General features: G+C 48.9%; 1 protein-coding gene across 1 annotated transcript; it reads left to right on the forward strand.

Moving 5' to 3' along the window:
• The first annotated feature begins 5,241 nt into the window (after window positions 1-5,241).
• On the forward strand, window positions 5,242-12,784 carry NEURL3 (neuralized E3 ubiquitin protein ligase 3). Its single transcript, XM_066372311.1, is given in 5 exon segments — window positions 5,242-5,340; window positions 9,989-10,474; window positions 11,387-11,458; window positions 12,369-12,521; window positions 12,524-12,784. Coding segments are annotated over 5 exon segments (810 nt in total). The 5' UTR covers window positions 5,242-5,312; the 3' UTR covers window positions 12,595-12,784.
• Window positions 12,785-19,572: the final 6,788 nt, after the last annotated feature.

Here is a 19,572-nt window from a genome sequence, read left to right on the forward strand (position 1 = left end):
ACATGCAATTTGAGGGTCTGGATGTGAATCTTTCCATATGTATATACACCACCTGATTGAGATGGAGGACACTGCCATCACCCCAGAGGTTCTCGTGTGCCCCTCTGGAATGTGAGGACTAGCCTGACTTCTAACAGCACAGAATAGCTTGCTTATTTTTCAACTTCATATAAATCAGGGGTAGTCAACCTTTTTATACCTACCACCCACTTTTGTATCTCTGTTAGTAGTAAAATTTTCTAACTGCCCACTGGTTCCACAGTAATGGTGATTTATAAAGTAGGGAAGTAACTTTACTTTATAAAATTTATAAAGCAGAGTTACAGCAAGTTAAAGCATATAATAATAATTACTTACCAAATCTATCTTATTTATTTATACTTTGGTTGCTCCGCTACTGCCCACCATGAAAGCTGGAACGCCCACTAGTGGGCAGTAGGGACCAGGTTGACTACCACTGCCTTAGGGTATAACAACCCTGCCTGCTTACAGCTGTCTCCCACACCCAATGCAAACTGTAAGGGAGCAAACCTATATATCATATCTCCAAACTTATTTGACCAACAGCCAGTCTCTGCATTACACTCAGGCAACCAGTCAGCAACTACCCATAAAGGCTGCACTGTATGTCAGCACCATATGCCGCAGACCAGCGTAGCTAGTAATTGTCCAGGTCCTGAGTGAGAATGGTGGGAATGAAAAAATAAACTCAGAGAGAAAAAGAATCAGATCAGGTCTCTGCACTGTCCATAGCTTGCAAGAGCCTAGCAAAGCCCCTGGTCAGCTTTATTATATAGTGCAGAGCCATATGCAAATAAGGAAATCTCCAATACAAAGTCACATATCTGAGGCATAAACAGGAATCCATTTAAGGTGTAATCCCCCCACCATGCATAATTTAAATCAACCAACATCAGAACAAACAAAGGGTGAGAGGAAGGGCATGTAAATTGCCTCTAGCAACTTAATCAAGCAAGTGAGGTGGGGGATGGGATGAGTACATATACTCAGCTTCATAGCCAATATGGAGGTGTGGGGAAAGAGCTTAACCTTTGACTAAGCCTTAAACTGCAAGGGTTTTGCCAGCTTGCAGTCTCCCATAATGGTCGGATGGGGAAGGTGTTTGTAATAACTAAATGCTCAGAAGGGCACAGTGGCCTGTGTCAGGAGACTGGGAGGGGCATAGCACGGTGGTTAAAGCACTAGCTTTCATCCAGATCCCCTGGGCCAAGTCCTGGCTTGTCACTGCCTTGAACTTGTGAACAAGTTGCTCCACCTCATCATGCCTCAGTGTAAAGCCAGTAGCCAGGTGTTGGGCAGATAAAATATATTATGCTCACTTTGTTAAAGATGGCACTGCCCACATGGAAGCTGTCGCAGAGGTGATTTTAATGTGTGTTGGGGGTGGGCTGAGAGCAGGCAGGATCCTTGTAGCCTGGGGCTTGGTTTTGGGATTAAGCCTTTCCCACCCTTTTTGATGTGGGGTGGTACAATCCCATCATGCCCCAGATAGGTGACTTTGTATTAGAGACTTCCCTGTTTTGTATCTTGGATTAAAGGTTTGGATTTCTACACTATAAAATAGGGGCAGAATATGAGCTTGTTCTCTTGGTTCCTGAGATTAGCATTAGAGAGCAGAGAAAGGCCACGTGGAGGAGGCCAGGAGAAGTAGCCAAAATGGCAGAGTGTTGAGTGAGAAGCCAGTTTGTGCAGGGAGAAGGAAGGAGATGGGGAACAGAGGTCAATAAGTCTGGTGAGCTAGAAACATTTGATTCTAGGAAACTCGGATAAGTCAGTAGCTTTGTGAGCACTGAATGTGAGTGGGTTTTGGAGCCCAGTGTGTGTTTTTACTTGCCCGCCGGGTGCAAGCTAGGATTAAAGTTGATGGCCCACCAGTTTTTGGCTCCGCTGTTTCTTTACCAACTGTCCGAATCCAATGCAAACCTGCATGGGCCAGGCAGCTGTGATGGTGGCCCTGGCCTACTCCACATGGCCTCTCTCTGCTCTCCTCTCTGCTCTCTCCTCTAATGCTAATCTCAGGAACTGAGAGAGCAAGCTCCCGGTCTGCCCCCATTTTATAGTGCAGAAATCAAAAGCTTTAATCCAATATACAAAATAGGGAAGTCTCTAATACAAAGTCACTTATCTGAGGCATGATGGGATTGCACCACCCCACATCAAAAAGGGTGGAAAAGGCTTAGTCCTAAAACCAAGCCCCAGGATACAAGGATCTTGCCTGCCCACAGCCTCCCACCCACACATTAATATAATCACGTCCATTCCAAGCAAGAAGGGCAATTAATATCACCTGGACGACGGGCTTCCACGTGGGCAGTGCCATCTTTTTTTTTTTTTCTTTTTTTTTTTTTTTTTAGAAGCTGTGATTTTTTTTTAAATTTTTATTTATTTATTCATTTTAGAGAGGAGAGAGAGAGAGAGAGAGAAAGGGGGGAGGAGCAGGAAGCATCAACTCCCATATGTGCCTTGACCAGAGAAGTGCAGGGTTTTGAACCAGCGACCTCAGCATTCCAGGTCAACACTTTATCCACTGCGCCACCACAGGTCAGGCGGCAGTGCCATCTTTAACAAAGTGAACATAATGTATTTTATCTGCCCAACATTCAATTTTCCCATTTATAAAATAGGGATGATTATAGTAAATAGAATCTTTTTGAGGAGTTGCCATGAGCATCAGCAGGTTAAGACAGAACTGGACTTAGAATAGTATTTGTTAACTACATACACATGGATGTGTGATGGGGTTCTGTATGAACACCCCTACCCCCTGATGTCAGACCTGGGGCAGGATTTCAGTTCCTCAGGATACCCTCTCCCACTGAGGTCCTGAAGATAGGACCACCCCCACTCAGCCTGCTGGAATCAGGCAGTCTGATGTTTACAACTCATTCAGTAATTTTCCACAAAGATTAAGCTCAAGACCTGATTTCCCTGATAAGATTCCATAATTACCTCTTTTATTGGAATGTGGTTTGTCAACTGGGTGTTCTTGGCTACAGCCCTCTGGGGACTAGCCACAGGACCTGGTGGTACAGGTGGAGCCAGGGTCAGGGAGGAGAGAGAAGGTGAGATCTCTGTCCCCCCCTCCCCTCCCTTCCCTCCCCCCACCCCCACACTGCTCAGAGAGAAGGGAATGCCTTTTCCTGGATCCCCCAGGCAGGGCCGGCAGGACCATAAACCATGGGCCTTCGCCTCAGGCTGGACTAATTAGAACCCTCACCAGTTTGCCTCTGGCCTTTGTTTCTAGAGGAGGAACTGAGGGAGCCTAGCAGGGTGCAGGGTGTGGAACAGAAGGCCCAGGGCGGCAGCAACATATTCTGAAGTTACCTGGGACTAGCCTTCTGTCACCTCTCCATTGCCAAGACCAAAGCCACGGCACATTGGGGACAAGGATCAGCTCATCCTGGCTTCCTGTTTTACACATGGGGACACCAGGTCCTAGAGCAGGCAAAAGAGAGCAAGAAAACATACGAGATGGGGCCTGGGTCTCCAAACCCCCATCATTTCCCATCCACCACCTCCCCAGCCTGGCCATTAGCACGGCTATGCCCTGCTATTCCAGGGACTTGCATGGGGGTATCTGTCCTGTTGGGCAGATAAAATGTATTATGCTCACTTTGTTAATGGCCACTGCCCACATGAGGCCGTCGCCCAGGTGATATTAATGTGTTGAGAATCCTTGTAGCCTGGGGCTTGGTTTTGGGATTAAGCCTTTCCCACCCTTTTTGATGTGGGCTGGTACAATCCAGTCATGCCTCAGAGAAGTGACTTTGTATTAGAGACTTCCCTATTTTGTATATTGGATTAGAGGTTGTGAAGCTACAATATAAAATGGGGGCAGAACGAGAGTTTGCCCTCTTGGTTCCTGGGATGATTAGCATGAGAGAGCAGAGGGAGCAGAGCAGAGAGCAGAAAGAGGCCATGTGGCCAGGAGAAGCAGCCAAGATGGCAGAGTGCTGAGTGAGATGCCAGTTTGTGCAGAGTTTGTATCTGAGATAAGGAAGGAGTTGAACTGAGGAGAATAAGGCTGGTGAGCTAGAAACCTTTGATTCTAGGAAACTCGGATAAGTCAGTGGCTTTGTGAGCACTGAATGTGAGTGGGTTTTGGAGCCCACTGTGTGTTTTTACTTGCCCGCCGGGTGCAAGCTAGGATTAAAGACTATGGCCCACCAGTTTGTGGCTCCGTTGTTTCTTTACTGACTGTCCGAATCCAATGCGAACCTGCATGGGCCAGGCTGCTCTGATGGTGGCCGTGGCTACTGGCTTTACATGTCCCTTTAGCCAGGCTCAGAGAAGTCATGATCATGACCTTAGTGTGGAGGTCTTAGCATGGAGGGCTTAGCTTGGAGGTAGAGGCCAGGGTACACACAAGCCTCCAGACTATCCTAGGGCCTTGTCTTTAAAGTAGGGTCCACAGAGCCACCCTGTTAGGAAAGCATGAAGGCATGCCCAGACCTTCTCAGTCAAACCATGTTTAGTAAGCTCCGCAGGAGGTTAATGTGCATGTGGAAAACTGAGAAGCACTAGGTTAAAGCTAGCCACTTGCCCTCCTGCAAGCATCAGTGTTCCTGTGGAAATGGAGGGCAGAGGCTCCCAGCCTCTTTGTCACATCAGATACACTGGGAGCCAGGCCTTTGGCCAGACCTCCTGGAGACAATTTGCGCTTTGGAGTGGGTGTGGGTTCTGGAAGGTGAAACTTCAGCCCCAGCAAGGCTAGGGGAGCAGTCATATCCTGCCGTTCCACCTGCCTCACATTTTCTCTGCATAGACTCCACAAGTCCTGGGATGCAGCGAATTCAATTAGCCCACTTCCACAACATCAATTAAATCCCTTCTGTGTGCCAGCTGAATCTCCACCCTCACTGTACATTAGAACAATCAAGGTGCTTTTAAAAATGACTGATACTGGCCCTACCCCAGGTGGCTGGATTCGGGCCTTTGGGGCAGCTGTGGACACAGGTACATACTTACTGACATGCCTCAGGCAAATATAATGCATAGCCGGTTGGAAGTGGCTGCTCAGAAGTGGGTGAGAAGTCTACCCTAAATCCCACCCATGCCATCCCAGCCCCTGTTTTCCTCGGGCTGGCCAGCTGAGCAGGCCTGCTGCAGCCAGGGGACGTCAGGAAATTCCCTGGGTATTGTAACGCGTGACAACAACGAATTAATCATCAACCTTGTAATATAACCCTGTAACATGATCCTGGCTCATAACAAGGGGACCAGTGGAGACTCTGAAAACCTGTCAACTGGCCTCTTCAGACAATTTCTTCCAGACCCGGGACCCCAGGCCAATGGGAGCCCAGCTCTGCTTCCAGGCTGGTAAGTGGGAGCCAGATGCTTGCTCCCTGGACAGGGATGCAGGAAGCAGGGGAAGCTCTGGGTCGTTGCTGGGGGAAAGTTCTGGAGGCAGAGGTGCAGTCAGTGTAAACGCCACTGGGAAGGAACTTCTAATACAGGCAGAACTGACCCAGCTAGTGAGCTGTTGAAGTGAGGCCCCAAGGCTATAGCTTCCTGCCTTGGCAAGAATCCCACAGAGGCCATGACTAACTCCAGCATCCCTGTAGTGCACGGATGACCCATGTGAGCTGGCTCCTTCGGGCCCTGCTGGACAGCGGAGAATGCTGGCTGGGTGGGAAACTGTAGAGTTTAGGGGGCCTAGTGCAAGATGAAAGGCTCCAGCTGTGGGACCTGGGGCAGGTCACTATTCCGTAGGGTCTCAGTTACCCCAATCCAAAAGCGGAGCCAATGCAGCCTGCCTTTTTACTCAAGACTACCAGCAACAGAAGCCCAAGGCCACCAGGTCTCACCTCACCAGAGGCCATAGTGTCCCTCGGTGTGAAGGGTAGAGATAGAGAATCTGGGCTTTGCCTCTGGAGATATGACCTCACCTCTCAGCAAAGAGCCTTCCAGGCAAAGAACCCCCATCTACTCCTTCAGTGCCCTGCCCCCAGAAGCACTGCGGGCTCACACACCAACAGCAGGTGGCACCCAAGAGCCCCAGGGTTGGGGGAACCAAGCTACCACCACTGCTGTTTTGGCAACTGTACGGATCCCAGGCACTGGTGATGCCACGAAGGGGGTGGCACAGGAATGCAGGACCAGAATTGCCCCCAGGGGCCTCCAGTTCTCAGATGGCAGCGACTTGCACACCCTCCCCAAGCTCAGCTCCCTCTGAGTGCTTTCCTGTGGGGCATGGTGGGGAGAGAAAGGACTGTGAAGTGCTCAGTGGGCACCTGGCACCTGGAGAAGCTGACTGGCTGGAGGGATGGTGATGAAGATGGTAGAGATCTAGGTGGGGGGTTCTCACTGAGCAGAGGGCTGACTCTCAGTCACTTAGATTTCAAGAGCCTGACTGCAGGGGTTCTCTGATTTGATGTGTGTGTGTGTGTGTGTGTGTTTGTGTGTGTGTGTGTGTGTGTGTGTGTGTGTGTGTGTGTGTATTGGTGTAGTGTGTTGAGGAGACTCCCAAAAGGCCATGACTCATGTTTTATGACTCAGCTGAAGTGGGTCTGTTGGTCAAATAAGTTTTTATTTTTACTTATTTATTTTTAATTTTTTTCTTTTTCTTTTGTGACAGAGAGGGACAGATAGGAAGGGAGAGAGAGAGAGAGAGAGAGAGAGAGAGAGAGAGAGGGATGAGAAGCATCAATTCTTCGTTGCGGCACCTTAGTTGTTTATTGATTGCATTCTCACATGTGCCTTGGGGGGGGGGGGCTACAGCAGACCGAGTGACCCCTTGCTCAAGGCAGCGACCTTGGGTTCAAACTGGTGAGTCTTACTCAAACCAGATGAGCCCGTGCTCAAGGGGTTTCGAACCTGGGTCCTCTGTGTCCCAGTCCAATGCTTCATCCACTGCGCCACCGCCAGGTCAGGCAGTCAAATAAGTTTTTAAATATGATATATGTTTGCTTGCTTATAGTTTGCATTGGGTGTGAGGGACAGGCTGTAAGCAGGATGGGTCGTTATAGCCTAAGGCTTAGTTTTAAAACTAAGCTTTTTCCCCACACCTTTGACTGATTACATGATGTGGGGTGGTGCACTCTCATGAGGAATCCAATTATGCCTCAGATAAGTGACTTTGTATCAGAGACTTCCTTGTTTGTATATTGGATTAAAGGTTTTGATTTCTACACTATAAAGTGGGGCAGACCGGGAGCTTGCTCTCTCTCGGTTCCTGAGATTAGCATTAGAGAGGAGAGCAGAAAAAGGCCACATAGAGGAGAGGAGAAGCAGCCAAGATGGTGAAGTGCTGAGGGAGAAGCCAGTTTGTGCAGAGTTTGTGAAAGAGAAGGAGATGGGAACAGAGGTGAATAAGGCTGGTGAGATAGAAACCTTTGATTCTAGGAAACTTGGATAAGTCAGTGGCTTTGGGAGCCCTGAGTAGAAAGGGAAGTGCTTTCCCACTGTATGTATTTCTTGCCCCCTGGGTGCAAGCTAGGATTAAAGCTAATGGCCCACCGGTTCTTGGCTCTGTTGTTTCATTACCGTCTGTCCAAATCCTATGCGAACCTGCATGGGCCAGGCTGCTGTGTTGGTGGCCGTGGCTACTGGCTTTACAGGGTCCTTGTTGTCAATCCCAGGGCAAAGTATCCCTCCTGCAGCAGTGGGGAGGAAGGGAGACAGGCAGAGCCACTAGGGAGGGCCCTCCACGGGCAAGTCACTCCACTTATGGGACCTCAGGATCTGCCAGAAAATGGGACTGATAATAGGAACAGCCACCTATTATCAGGGTGGGAGGGTGCTTAGGCACTTGCATTTTCTGAACCTCATGCCAGCCTAGGGCTGGGTATAGGCCTAGAAAGAGAGCCACACACCTTGGGCCCAACCTTGGTAGGTGCACTAGAGTGTGTGGATGGTGGTGGGGGTGGAGAGGAGCCCTGCAGGTCCCAAGGAAGGGGATGCATGGGTGGGGTGGGCACCCACACCCTTTACACTGCTGTGAGCCAACTGTAAACCCAGAGCCCTGCGCAGAGTATAGGGAGGGCCTTGGGGGGCTCTGCAGCCCTGCAGGTTCTCTGGAGCCCCGGCTCCCCGGCCAGCGGCACCTCGCAGGGGCCACACTCAGGCCCATTGTGCGGGGCTGTGAGGTTTTCCATTTGTGGACCCTGGGCACACAGCAGAGAGGACCTGTGAGGCTGGGTGTCCTCTCAGCCTCCCTCCTCTAACTGGGGTGAATGCATAGACTCACGGGCTGCTAGGAAGCTCCCAAGGCAGGGGTGGGCCAGCTTCGCAGACTTTCAAATTCTTGCCCAGGAATGAAGCATGCTTTCCGGGTTCTCCAGGCCCTCCCTTCCTGCTGAGGGACTCCATGCAACCCCTGAGGCCACTCCTGGGGCATTCCTTCTCCTCCCTGCCCTGCCTTCCAGTCAGCCACCTCCCTGGATCCTCTCCTTCCTCCTTCTCCCCCAACTCCCTCCTGCTCCCAGAGTCAGTTCTGCCTGAGCCAGCTTTTATCCAGGGCAGCTGACCCATTCCAGGGCTCCTCTCCTGTCCCCACTGTAGGGGTAGGCAGTGACCCAGCCTAATAGGGGGGGTGGCCTCCACCTGCCCAGGTGAGTTTTGGCTGGTTATACCAAGAGCCCCTACCTGCTCCCACCCACCCCAGCCCACTGTCTGCCCAGGTGGGCACTTAACTCACATTTAGGTACCTGGGGGCTCCTCTGGGCTGGGGTCTTATTCAGGTTCAGACTGACCTCACCTCTCTTTATTTTCAGCCTCCTTCATCCAACCCAAAAAGAGGAGGGCCAGGAGGGGAAGGGGGAAGAGAGGAGGGTGAGTGATAAGGCAGGGTGGTGGGGAGCTGGCTAAGAACAGCTCTGGGCAGGAAGCTTCTCCAGCTTCCTCCAGGCCTCCCCTAGGCCGCTGGAGTTGGGAGGAAGGGCTGCCCAATAAGCGACTTTCCCTTCCTGCTCCCCTAAGCCAAATAGAGTCAGGTCAGGAAGTCCCTTAGTTTCAAATCTCACCCTAGGCCTTGAAGGGTTGAGACCGCCTCTCCAGCCCATGACCCCACCTGAGGGGGGCTGCCGGGACCCTCTGTCTCCCAGGGCAAGGAAGTCACCCTCACCGGGAACCTGGCCTTCACAAGTGGCACAGGTTCTTTGTGGGAAAATCATTAAGTCAGATAGGAGGAAATCCAGCACCAGCTCCAGGCCCCTAAGCCAGAGCCAAGCACAGTGAGTGGTCTCCCTCAGCTGGTTTCTCATATACATGGACATAGATATGTACATTAAACACACACCTGCAGAATAAGCCAGGACCATGTCATAGCTACCATGCTCATATCTGCTCTCTCTCTAAAACAATGTAACCCTACTGGGTATTGAGAGCATGTACCACCAATGTCTTTCTTTCTTCCTTTTTTATGAGAGACAGAAAGGGAGAGAGATGAGAAGCAGCATCTTGTAGTTGCAACACTTTAAGTTGTTCATTGCTTGCTTCTCATATGTGCTTTGAAGCGGGGGAGACAGAGTTGAGCCAGTGATCCCTTGCTCAACCTTGGGCTCAAGCCAGCGACCTTGGAATCATGTTGATGATTTTGTGCTCAAGCTGGTGAGCCTGTGCTCAAGCCAGGGCCTTCGGGGTTTGAACCTGGGACCTCAGCTCCCAGGTGGAGGCTCTATCCACTGCGCCACTGCCTGGTCAGGCAGTGCCTTTCATTGTTACAACCACCCTGTAGGAGGAGAACTGAGGCTTGAGGGGCTTCATGGAAGGAACTCAGATCCCAGACAGGCAGAGTGGGCTCCTCGCTATCTCTAAGCAGATCTCTGGGGGTCCCTGGGATGAGAGTGTGGGCTGTGGCTACAGGGAGTTGGAGATGGTGGAAATACCCTCTGCTAAAGGTCGAGGCTACCCCAGGAGGCTGTGGGGGAGTGGAGGAGGAGGAGAAGGAATGGTTGGTCAGTTAAGGTGGCCCGCTAAGCTGGTGGGTCCCAGCGAGCCCTCATTGATATTCTCCTGCCTGCTGCAGAACGCGAAGCGCCCCCGGAGACCCTTCGCTTCCACCCCGAGGCCAAGGGCGCGCAGGTGGTCCTGGACGAGAAGCGAAGCACTGCGTACCGGCTTGCCACTTTCCACGATGGCATCGTGTTCAGCCAGCGGCCTGTGCAGCCCGGGGAGTGCGTGGCCCTCCGCGTGCTCAGGCAGGAGGGCGGCTGGTGCGGTGGCCTCCGCGTGGGCTTCACGCGTCTTAATCCCGCGTGCGTGCAGGCACCTAGCCTACCTCCCTTCGTGTGCCCTGACTTCGAGCAGCAGAGTCCGACGTGGGCAGCGGTGCTGCCTGACTACAACATGCTGGCAGGGGACGTGGTCCGCTTCTGGGTGAACCAGCGCGGCTGGCTGTGCGCCAAAGTCAACGCGGGCCCCAAGCTCCTGCTGCGCAAGGGCATACCCATGGGCGCCTCACTCTGGGCCGTGATGGATGTATATGGGACCACCAAGGCCATTGAGCTGCTTGGTGAGGCCAACTGTTCCGACCAGGCACCACTCCAAGGGGGAAGGTGGAGGCTCGGGTGGCACTCCACCTGCATCCAGAGCTTCAGGGGAAACCATTCACTTATTCATTTTGTTCATTAATTCATATTCTGTCCGTTTTTCTACTGGTTCCTGCTAGTGTCAGGTATGAAAGTGGGAGCTGTGGACAAAACCCAGGCATAGGAAGGGCAGCCTGTCCCTAACAAATGAGAAGAAGATATGACCAGCACACCAAACATCAGTTAAAGGGCTGATAGCCTTTCACAAAGGAAATTTTGGGGTAGGGTTTTGCAGTCTAAGTAGGAGTTCACTGGAGACAAGGGTGGCAAGCCAAGAGAACCCAAGGTGAGAGGTGCAGATGAGCAAGAAGATAGCCTGTGGGCAAGGGTAAGATGTGCGTGAGTGGGAAACAAAACCATCCTCTAGCCACGTGCAAGGAGAGTGGATTTCAGGGGAGCAAGTTGATACAGAAACAGCCATCAGAAGAAACATTGGCATTCCTGGGCTGGACCATTCATGGTGCCTGGGCTTGCCACAACTGCTGGAGCCCCGCCCCTGGAGACCAGAATTTGGTAGGAGTGGGGCAGGACCCAAGCACCTGTTTCCTCCACCTCTTGGTGGATTTCCACACTGAGTGATGCTGAAATCTCCATTCAGGCAGTGGCAGTAGGTAAAGAGGATATGTCTGAAGAAAGGGTAGGCTAGAGAGAAAGATCCATAGTCCCATGAATTCTCTTGCTATGTTGTAGTGGGAAAGGGAACAGCCAGGAAGGAGCCATTAGACCTGGCAGGAGGTCAGGCCACCCTGAAAAGGAAGGTGGTGGGCCTCAGGGGTGGAAGACCGGAATACTCTGGCTTTGCTTTCCACATGCTGAACTCTACCTCCCCGCCCTAGACCCGGCAGCCAGTGCCTTTCCCACAGCCTTGCCTTGGACCCTCCCTGAGGAGATGCCATCTGACCCTGCAGGTGAGTGGCTTCCTAGAATGCCTGGGACTTGACAGGCCTCAAGCCCTAGGGGTGCCAGAAAAGTCAAGTCCCATCAAGTCTCGCACAGGCTTTAAGCCGAACAATTTTGCTCTGCGTGTTGGAACCTAAAAAGCAATTTAACAGCTCTGCCTTTTAGAACATCTGCTAACTTTACAAGTTCAAGAGCACATGAGCAGATAGTTATTTTGTCCTTGCTTTACAAAAGCAAGCCACGTTCATAGTCAAAGCTTTGCCAAACAGGAGTAAAAAAAAATATTGAGGGAGCCTGACCAGGTAGGGGCGCAGTGGATAGAGCATTGGACTGGGATGCGGGGGACCCAGGTTCAAGACCCCGAGGTCGCCAGCTTGAGCGCGGGCTTATCTGATTTGAGCAAAGCTCACCAGCTTGGACCCAAGGTCCCTGGCTTGAGCAAGGGGTTACTCTGCTGAAGGCCCACGGTCAAGGCACATATGAGAAAGCAATCAATGAACAACTAAGGTGTCGCAACAAAAAACTAATGATTGATGCTTCTCTCTCCATTCCTGTCTGTCTGTCCCTATCTATCCCTCTCTCTGACTCTGTCTCTTTAAAAAAAAAAAAAAAAAAAAAAAAAAAAAAAAAAAAGTAAAAAAAGAAAATTAAGGGATAAAGAAGGAAGTAAGAACAAGAAAATCACCCATTACTTCCTATGTGGATTTCCTCCCAAAGTTGGAATTTTATGATATAGATGTATGTACATTATGGATTTCCTTTCAGTTTTCTCCACTTGATTGTATTGTGAGCATTTTCTCATGAGGTAATATTTTCCCCAATATGATGACCTGGTTCTCTGCTCTGTGGCTATATTGTGAGTAGGCTGCCCATCCCTTGACCCTCTATGCCCATGACTGACATTGACCCCTTTCCCAGCCACAGCAGGAGAAGAGTGTGCCATCTGCCTCCACCATGCTGCCAACACCTGCCTTATCCCTTGCGGCCACACATACTTCTGTCACTGCTGCGCCTGGAAGGTCTTCAGGGACACAGCCAAGTGCCCCGTGTGTCGCTGGGAGATCCAGGAGGTGGTCCGGGATGGGACCCTCCTGCCCTGAGGGCTGGACAAGGCCTCCCGGGATGGGTGGCAGTTTGGGCTTAGCTCTGAGCTGGACCCCACAGGGGGAGAAGGTGCAGCTCGCCCTCTATCCAGAGAAAAGTCAGAGAAGCTGGTTAGTAACAAGCACAGCACAGAAAGGGAGGTAGGGGACTCTACCTCATCCCCTTTGCCAACAGGTTGGGGCCCATGGTACCAGGAGGAGCCCCCCTTTATGCTCACACTAGAATTAGCTCCCTGAGGGGGCCTGGTTGTAGACAGTGGCTCAGCAGTAGCCAGTGGGCTTGTGGTCCTTCTGCTTAGCTCCAGGTTCCTTTGTGCCCAAGGCTTGTCAAGGTTTTTGGCTAGCCGCTTGGCACAGCCACCATTGACCTAGAAATCCTTGGCACGCATAAGTGCCAGGGTTCTTGGGAAGTTCTGCCCACTTGTGGATTGAGGAGCTAGCTGGACCAGAAACAGGGAAGCATCTGGGTGGAGTGTGTACAGCCCTGTGTGGGAGCCGGGCTATGGCCCACAAGTCCTCAGGGAAGTGGGTCAGTGGTTCCCCACCCTGCAGCGGGTTGTGAGGATCCGGCGAGCTCACACATCTGAGGATGATTTAGTACATGACAAGGCACTGTTGTCATGTGTTTCTTTCCTAGCCAATTTCTAAGCTATCAAAATAAAGCTTGTCTTTTATGAATAACTTTGTAATGAATATGTCCCTTTGTTTCAGTCAGTGGGAATAGCTGGAGCCATGGGCTGGTTGGGATGGTGGGGCATTTGGGAACATGCCCCCCTGTCCTTCACAAACACACGCTGCACTTACAGTGGACTGAGCATGGCTCTGGGCACTCAGGCCTGTGTACTCTATTTTCCTGAGAGCATTAAGGGGACCATCTTACACTACCAGCCCTGAAGTCACAACCCCATGTGTTACTGGGAGAAGAGTGTGCCATCTGCCTCCACCCTTAATTTGAGGGAAACTATCTGGAAGTTCCGGATTCTCAATGAAAGGAGAATTTGACCTGGGAACCCCCTCAGCAGGTGTTTATGGCAGAGGCAAGGGCATCCATGACTCTGCTGTTGTTCCCAGCTCTGTGACTGGTGGAAAGCATCTCCTGGGAGAGAGGCTCAGGAATATTCTAACCTTGGGCATAAGACTTGGCTTCTGTAAGCCTCAGTTTCTTTATCTATAAAGTGGAAATAAGATAATTTTCTTTGGTGGTAAGTTGTGAGGATAATGAATGTAAGACGTAGCTTAGAGAAAGTACTCAAAATGGCATCTCCCTTCCCTAGACAAGGCAGCTGCCAGGGGAAGCAGCCAAGAGGTCACTGGGCTGGGCGTCTGGGAGTTGGGGGGTGTCTGGACAGCCCCACATTATTCCAATATTTTGGAATGATTCCTATGGATCATAAATCAAGTTTTTTGTTCCTTTAAATGCCATATATATATATATATATATACACACACACACATATATATACATATATACACACACATATGTATATACACATACATAGGCACACACACACTGCACAAAAATTAGGGGATATTTTATAGCTTCATATTCATTTTGAAATATCCCTTAATTTTTGTGAGCAGTGTGTGTGTGTGTGTGTGTGTGTGTGTGTGTGTGTGTGTGTATATCTCCCAGATACATCCAGGGTGAGGGCATTACTTTAATCTTATTTCCAGTGAATACCTCCTTATTAGTTAACATCTAGGGAAGCCTGATCTTAGAAATGGTCCTTACCAGAGGCAGGACTTCTGGAATGGTGAAGTAATGACTCTTGTAAATCGATTCTTCCATAACAGCAACATAAGCATTGGCAAGATTATATCCAGATTATATCTAGATATTAATCAAAGGCTAACAACAATCTGAAGAGGGATTTGCACAGATAAACTGCTGGACTTTGGTAAGAACAGTGGTATTTGTGGTGTTTGAACTTAGCCTACTCCCATTTCTCTAACCCCAGTGTCATAATGGCCTTGCAAACCAGCAACCGTGTAGTCACCAGAGGGAGCAGACTGGGACAGGAGCTCCTCAGAAAGCCCCGTCACCAGAACATCGTTATTATTTTACCTGTACTGCAGGTCTTGGAAAAATTCCATGTATGGGGTGCTGCCCTTATTTAGCCTACGTTGCAGCTCCCTCCATTAGAAACCTCCTATCCCCAAAGCACTGTATCTTTACTTAGAGCTCTCTCCATGTGAAAACCCCTATTCCCAGGGTGCTTGTCAAACACAATAGCTTCAATTATTCCACATTACAACTGCCTAAGACTATGATAACAGTTGGGACAAACAAAAGCCCAGCCAAAATTTAAAAAGAAGATCTGAGAAATGAAATGTTTATAAGGGAGGCTGAAAAGCTCTGACATGTTCCCAGGGGTCTAAAAGACTGTGTACTTGATCAGGGAAACCTGAAAGGGCCTCAGTCTCTCTGTCCTGGCTAGTCTCGAGGCCTGCACAAGCAGGAAGTGAAGGCTGAAACAGAGATGTCAACTACCTGACACTGAAGGCACACCTCAACCCACACACAGAGCTCCTTGGCAAGGGGTGGAAGATTTCCTAGCTCAAGACACTTAAGAAAATCTCTGTCCAATAATTTGCTGACCTTTAAACTTACTGAGCAGAGACATCAGTGGCTACTGATGGAAATGTATACTTCATAAAATTAGTCCAGAAAAGTCACGAAACAAACAAATAGCAGCAACAACAAACCCTAGTGTGTGCGTATGTCTGATATTCAGAGTTGCCACATTATATTACCTAAAAATAACCAAAATAAAACTGTCCCCCTACCCCAATGTGAGACCAATAAAGAAACAGGAAACAGAAACAGGCCCATGCACAGGAAAAAATTAGTCACTAAAATCTGTCTCTGAGGAAGGCCAAATGTTGGACTTACAAAGACAAAGACTTCACATCAGCTATTATTATTATTTTTTAAATTTTATTTATTTATTTTTTACAGAGACAGTCAGAGAGAGGGATAGTCAGGGACAGACAGACAGGAATGAAGAGAGAAGCCCTGGCCGGTTGGCTCAGTGGTAGAGCGTCGGCCTGGCGTGCGGAAGTCCTGGGTTCAATTCCCGGCCAGGGCACACAGGAGAAGCGCCCACCTGCTTCTCCACCCTTCCCCCTCTCCTTCCTCTCTGTCTCTCTCTTCCCCTCCTGCAGCCGAGGCTCCATTGGAGCAAAGATGGCCCGGGCGCTGGGGATGGCTCCTTGGCCTCTGCCCCAGGTGCTAGAGTGGCTCTGGTCGCGGCAGAGCGACACCCCGGAGGGGCAGAGCATCGCCCCCTGGTGGGCGTGCTGGGTGGATCCCGGTCGGGCGCATGCGGGAGTCTGTCTGACTGTCTCTCCCCGTTTCTAGCTTCAGAAAAATACAAAATAAAATAAATAAATAAATAAAGGAACATCAGGAACAGAGAGAGATGTGAAGCATCAGTCATTAGTTTTTCGTTGCGCATTGCAACACCTTAGTTGTTCATTGATTGCTTTCTCATATGTGCCTTGACTGCGGGCCTTCAGCAGACCGAGTAACCCCTTGCTAGAGCCAGTGACCTTGGGTTCAAGCTGGTGAGCTTTTGCTCAAACCAGATGAGCCCATGCTCAAGCTGGCGACCTCGGGGTCTCGAACCTGGGTCCTCTGCATCCCAGTCCGAAGCTCTATCCACTGCGCCACTGCCTGGTTAGGCCACATCAGCTATTATAAATACGTTCAATGTATTAAAGAAAACCATGTCTAACAAATTTTTAACAAGTAGAGATTATCAATGGAGAGATAGAAATGATAAAAAACAACCAAACAGAAATTATGGAGTTGAAAAGCACAATAACTGAAATAAAAAATTGACTGGGGGGCCTCAACAGCAGATTTGAACAGCAAGAGAAAGGATCAATGAACTTGAAGATAAATTAGTAGGGCTTATCTAGTCTGAGGAATAGGGCAGAAATGAACAAAGTCTTAGGGACCTGTAGGACATTATTAGGTACTCCAACATACACAAAATGGGAAAACCAGAGGAGAAAAGAGAGAGAAGGAGAAAGAAAAAGTTATTTGTAGAAGTAAAATTTAAAAAGTTTCTAAATTTGATTTAAAAAATATTAATCTCCACATCCAAGAATATCAACACATTCCAAGGAAGATAAATACAAAAAAATGCACACTAAGATATATCATAGTTAAACTGTCAAAAACCAAAGACAAAGAGAATCTTTTTTTTTTTCTGAAGTGAGAAGCAAGGAGGCAGAGGGACAGACACCTGCATGTGCCCAACCGGGATCTACTGGACATGTCCAGCAGGGAGCGATGCTCTGCCCATCTGGGCCATTGCTCCATTGCGGCCAGAGCCATTCTAGAGCCTGAGGCAGAGGCCATGGAGCCATCCTCAGCGCCCAGGCCAGCTTGCTCCAATGGAGCCTTGGCTGCGGGAGGGGAAGAGAGCGATAGAGAGGAAGGAGAGGGGGAGGGGTGGAGAAGCAGATAGGTGCTTCTCCTGTGTGCCTTGATTAGGAATCGAATCCGGGACTTCCACAAGCTGGGTTGACACTCTACTGCTGAGCCAACGGGCCAGGGCCAACAAAAAGAATCTTAATGGCAAACAAAAACTCATCACATACAAGGGATCCTCAATGACAGCTGACTTCTCATCCAGAATGCTATAGGCCAGAGGGTAGTGGCCTACACATTAAAAGTGATGAAAGGTGGCCTGACCTGGGGTGGCGTAGTGGATAAAGCATCAACCTGGAACACTGAGGTTGCCAGTTCAAAACCCTGGGCTTGCCTGGTCAAGGCACATATGGAAGTTGATGTTTCCTGCCCTTCCCCCTTTCTCTCTCTCTCTCTCTCTCTCTCTTTCTGTCTCTCTTCTCTAAAATTAAAAAAAAGTGATGAAAGGTAAAAGACTGTCAAGAATTCTGTATCTGCCTGACCAGGCGGTGACGCAGTGGATAGAGCAGTCGGACTGGGATGCGGAAGACCCAGGTTCGAGACCCCGAGGTCGCCAGCTTGAGCGAGGGCTCATCTGGTTTGAGCAAAACTCACCAGCTTGAGCCCAAGGTCGCTGACTCGAGCAAGGGGTTACTCGGTCTGCTGAAGGCCAGGGGTCAAGGCACATATGAGAAAGCAATCAATGAACAATTAAGGTGTTGCAAGGTGCAACGAAAAACTAATGATTGATGCTTCTCATCTCTCCGTTCCTGTCTATCCCTCTCTCTGACTCTCTCTCTGTCTCTGTAAAAATAAATAAATAAATAAATAAATAAATAAATATAAAAAGAATTCTGTATCCAACAAAAACTAGCCTTTAAAAGTGAAGTAGAAATTAAGACATTCTCAGGTCAATTAAAAACAAAGCATTCATTGCTATCCTACCTGCCTATGAGAAATAGTAAAGAATTCCTTCAGATTAAAACGAAAGGTTGATCTTTAACTTTTTCTCCAATTGTACAGTTAGGAAAACTATGGCCTAGGGAAGAGGAATCATCTTACAAATGATGGGACAAGAATTAGAATCCTCATTATAACCACACAACTCATTCATTTCTTTTTCACTCATCAAATTAATTCCAAAACATACTTAGCAACAGGCCACTAGGAGCTCTGCTAGTGTGAACACAGCCTGTCTGTGTTCTTAGGAGTCACACTGGGGAATATGCATAGTACTTGTGGTAAGTTTTACAACAGTCTATACAAAGAGCTTTTCAACTGGTTCTGAGCCCATGTAGTTGTTTCCTTCTACTTCAGTTCTCTATAAACTTCTCATAAAAGATCTAAATAAATTCACATCCTCACTACAGCAATATAAAGAACAACTAATCACCAAAAACCGTTATAAAAGATGAAAACCAGATGGAGTCAGACTGAAGATGGAAACAGGAACGAATGCTCCACTTAGAGAGAACTGCTTCAAAAGGTGGGAGCAGCTCTGGGATGCTTCCAACACAGAACTGGTAAACTGGGAGGAAGAGAGGACCCATGTGTGACTGACCACAAATGGGACATTACAGAATGGACAGCCAGGAATGTTCATCTCAGGCCAAGTATGAGCTAGAGAGGTGTTTTCCTATGGGCAGGAGCAGGGAGTAAATGTCTGGATCAGAGATGCAAAGAAAAGTCCCAGACATTGACAACTCCTAGGGGAACAGAAGCCTCTATATCCAGAAGGCTAAGATTGACTCATCTTGTCCAGTAGCACATCTCATCCATTTCTCATTATCACTATAGACAAGTGTAGTGCAATTCACAACTGCATATCCTACTCCTTTTTGCAAGCAAGACCCTCAGGCTAATAAGGAATCATGGTTCTAAGAAAAGCTCACACTCAAGAAAATCCAACTGTTTGAGAAAAGCTGATATCGTGGGGGAAAAGTTGCCCAACTCAACAAGACACTATGAGTTCATACCTGAAAAAGATAGATTTAATAGAGTAGACAGACTTGGACTTCAGAATAAATAGAAGTAGATGCAAAAGGATATTGTATCTCCCCCCCAAAAAAAGAATATTGCATAAAAAATCTAGATACCGCCAGACCAGGTGGTGGCGCAGTGGATAGAGTGTCGGACTGGGATGCAGAGGACCCAGGTTCAAGACCCCGAGATCACCAGCTTGAGCGCGGACTCATCTGGTTTGAGCAAAAGCTCACCAGCTTGGACCTAAGGTCGCTGGCTCAAGCAAGGGGTTACTCAGTCTGCTGAAGGCCTGCAGTCAAGGCACATATAAGAAAGCAATCAATGAACAACTAAGGTGTTGCAACGCGCAATGAAAAACTAATGATTGATGCTTCTCATCGCTCTCCGTTCCCGTCTGTCTGTCCCTGTCTATCCTTCTCTCTGACTCACTCTCTGTCTCTGTAAAAAAAAAAAAAATAAATAAAATTTAAAAATCTAGATACTTTGAAAATGAATAACTTAATCATTGAAATAAAATTAGTCCATTGGATGGACTGAGAGGCAAAAAGATTATATCTAAAATAGGAATTCATGACCTGAAATGAAACAGAATGTACTACAAATTCCAAAGATATGA

The sequence above is a fragment of the Saccopteryx leptura genome, chromosome 3 (genome assembly GCF_036850995.1).
Source record: "Saccopteryx leptura isolate mSacLep1 chromosome 3, mSacLep1_pri_phased_curated, whole genome shotgun sequence".
Classification (NCBI taxonomy): Eukaryota; Metazoa; Chordata; class Mammalia; order Chiroptera; family Emballonuridae; genus Saccopteryx; species Saccopteryx leptura.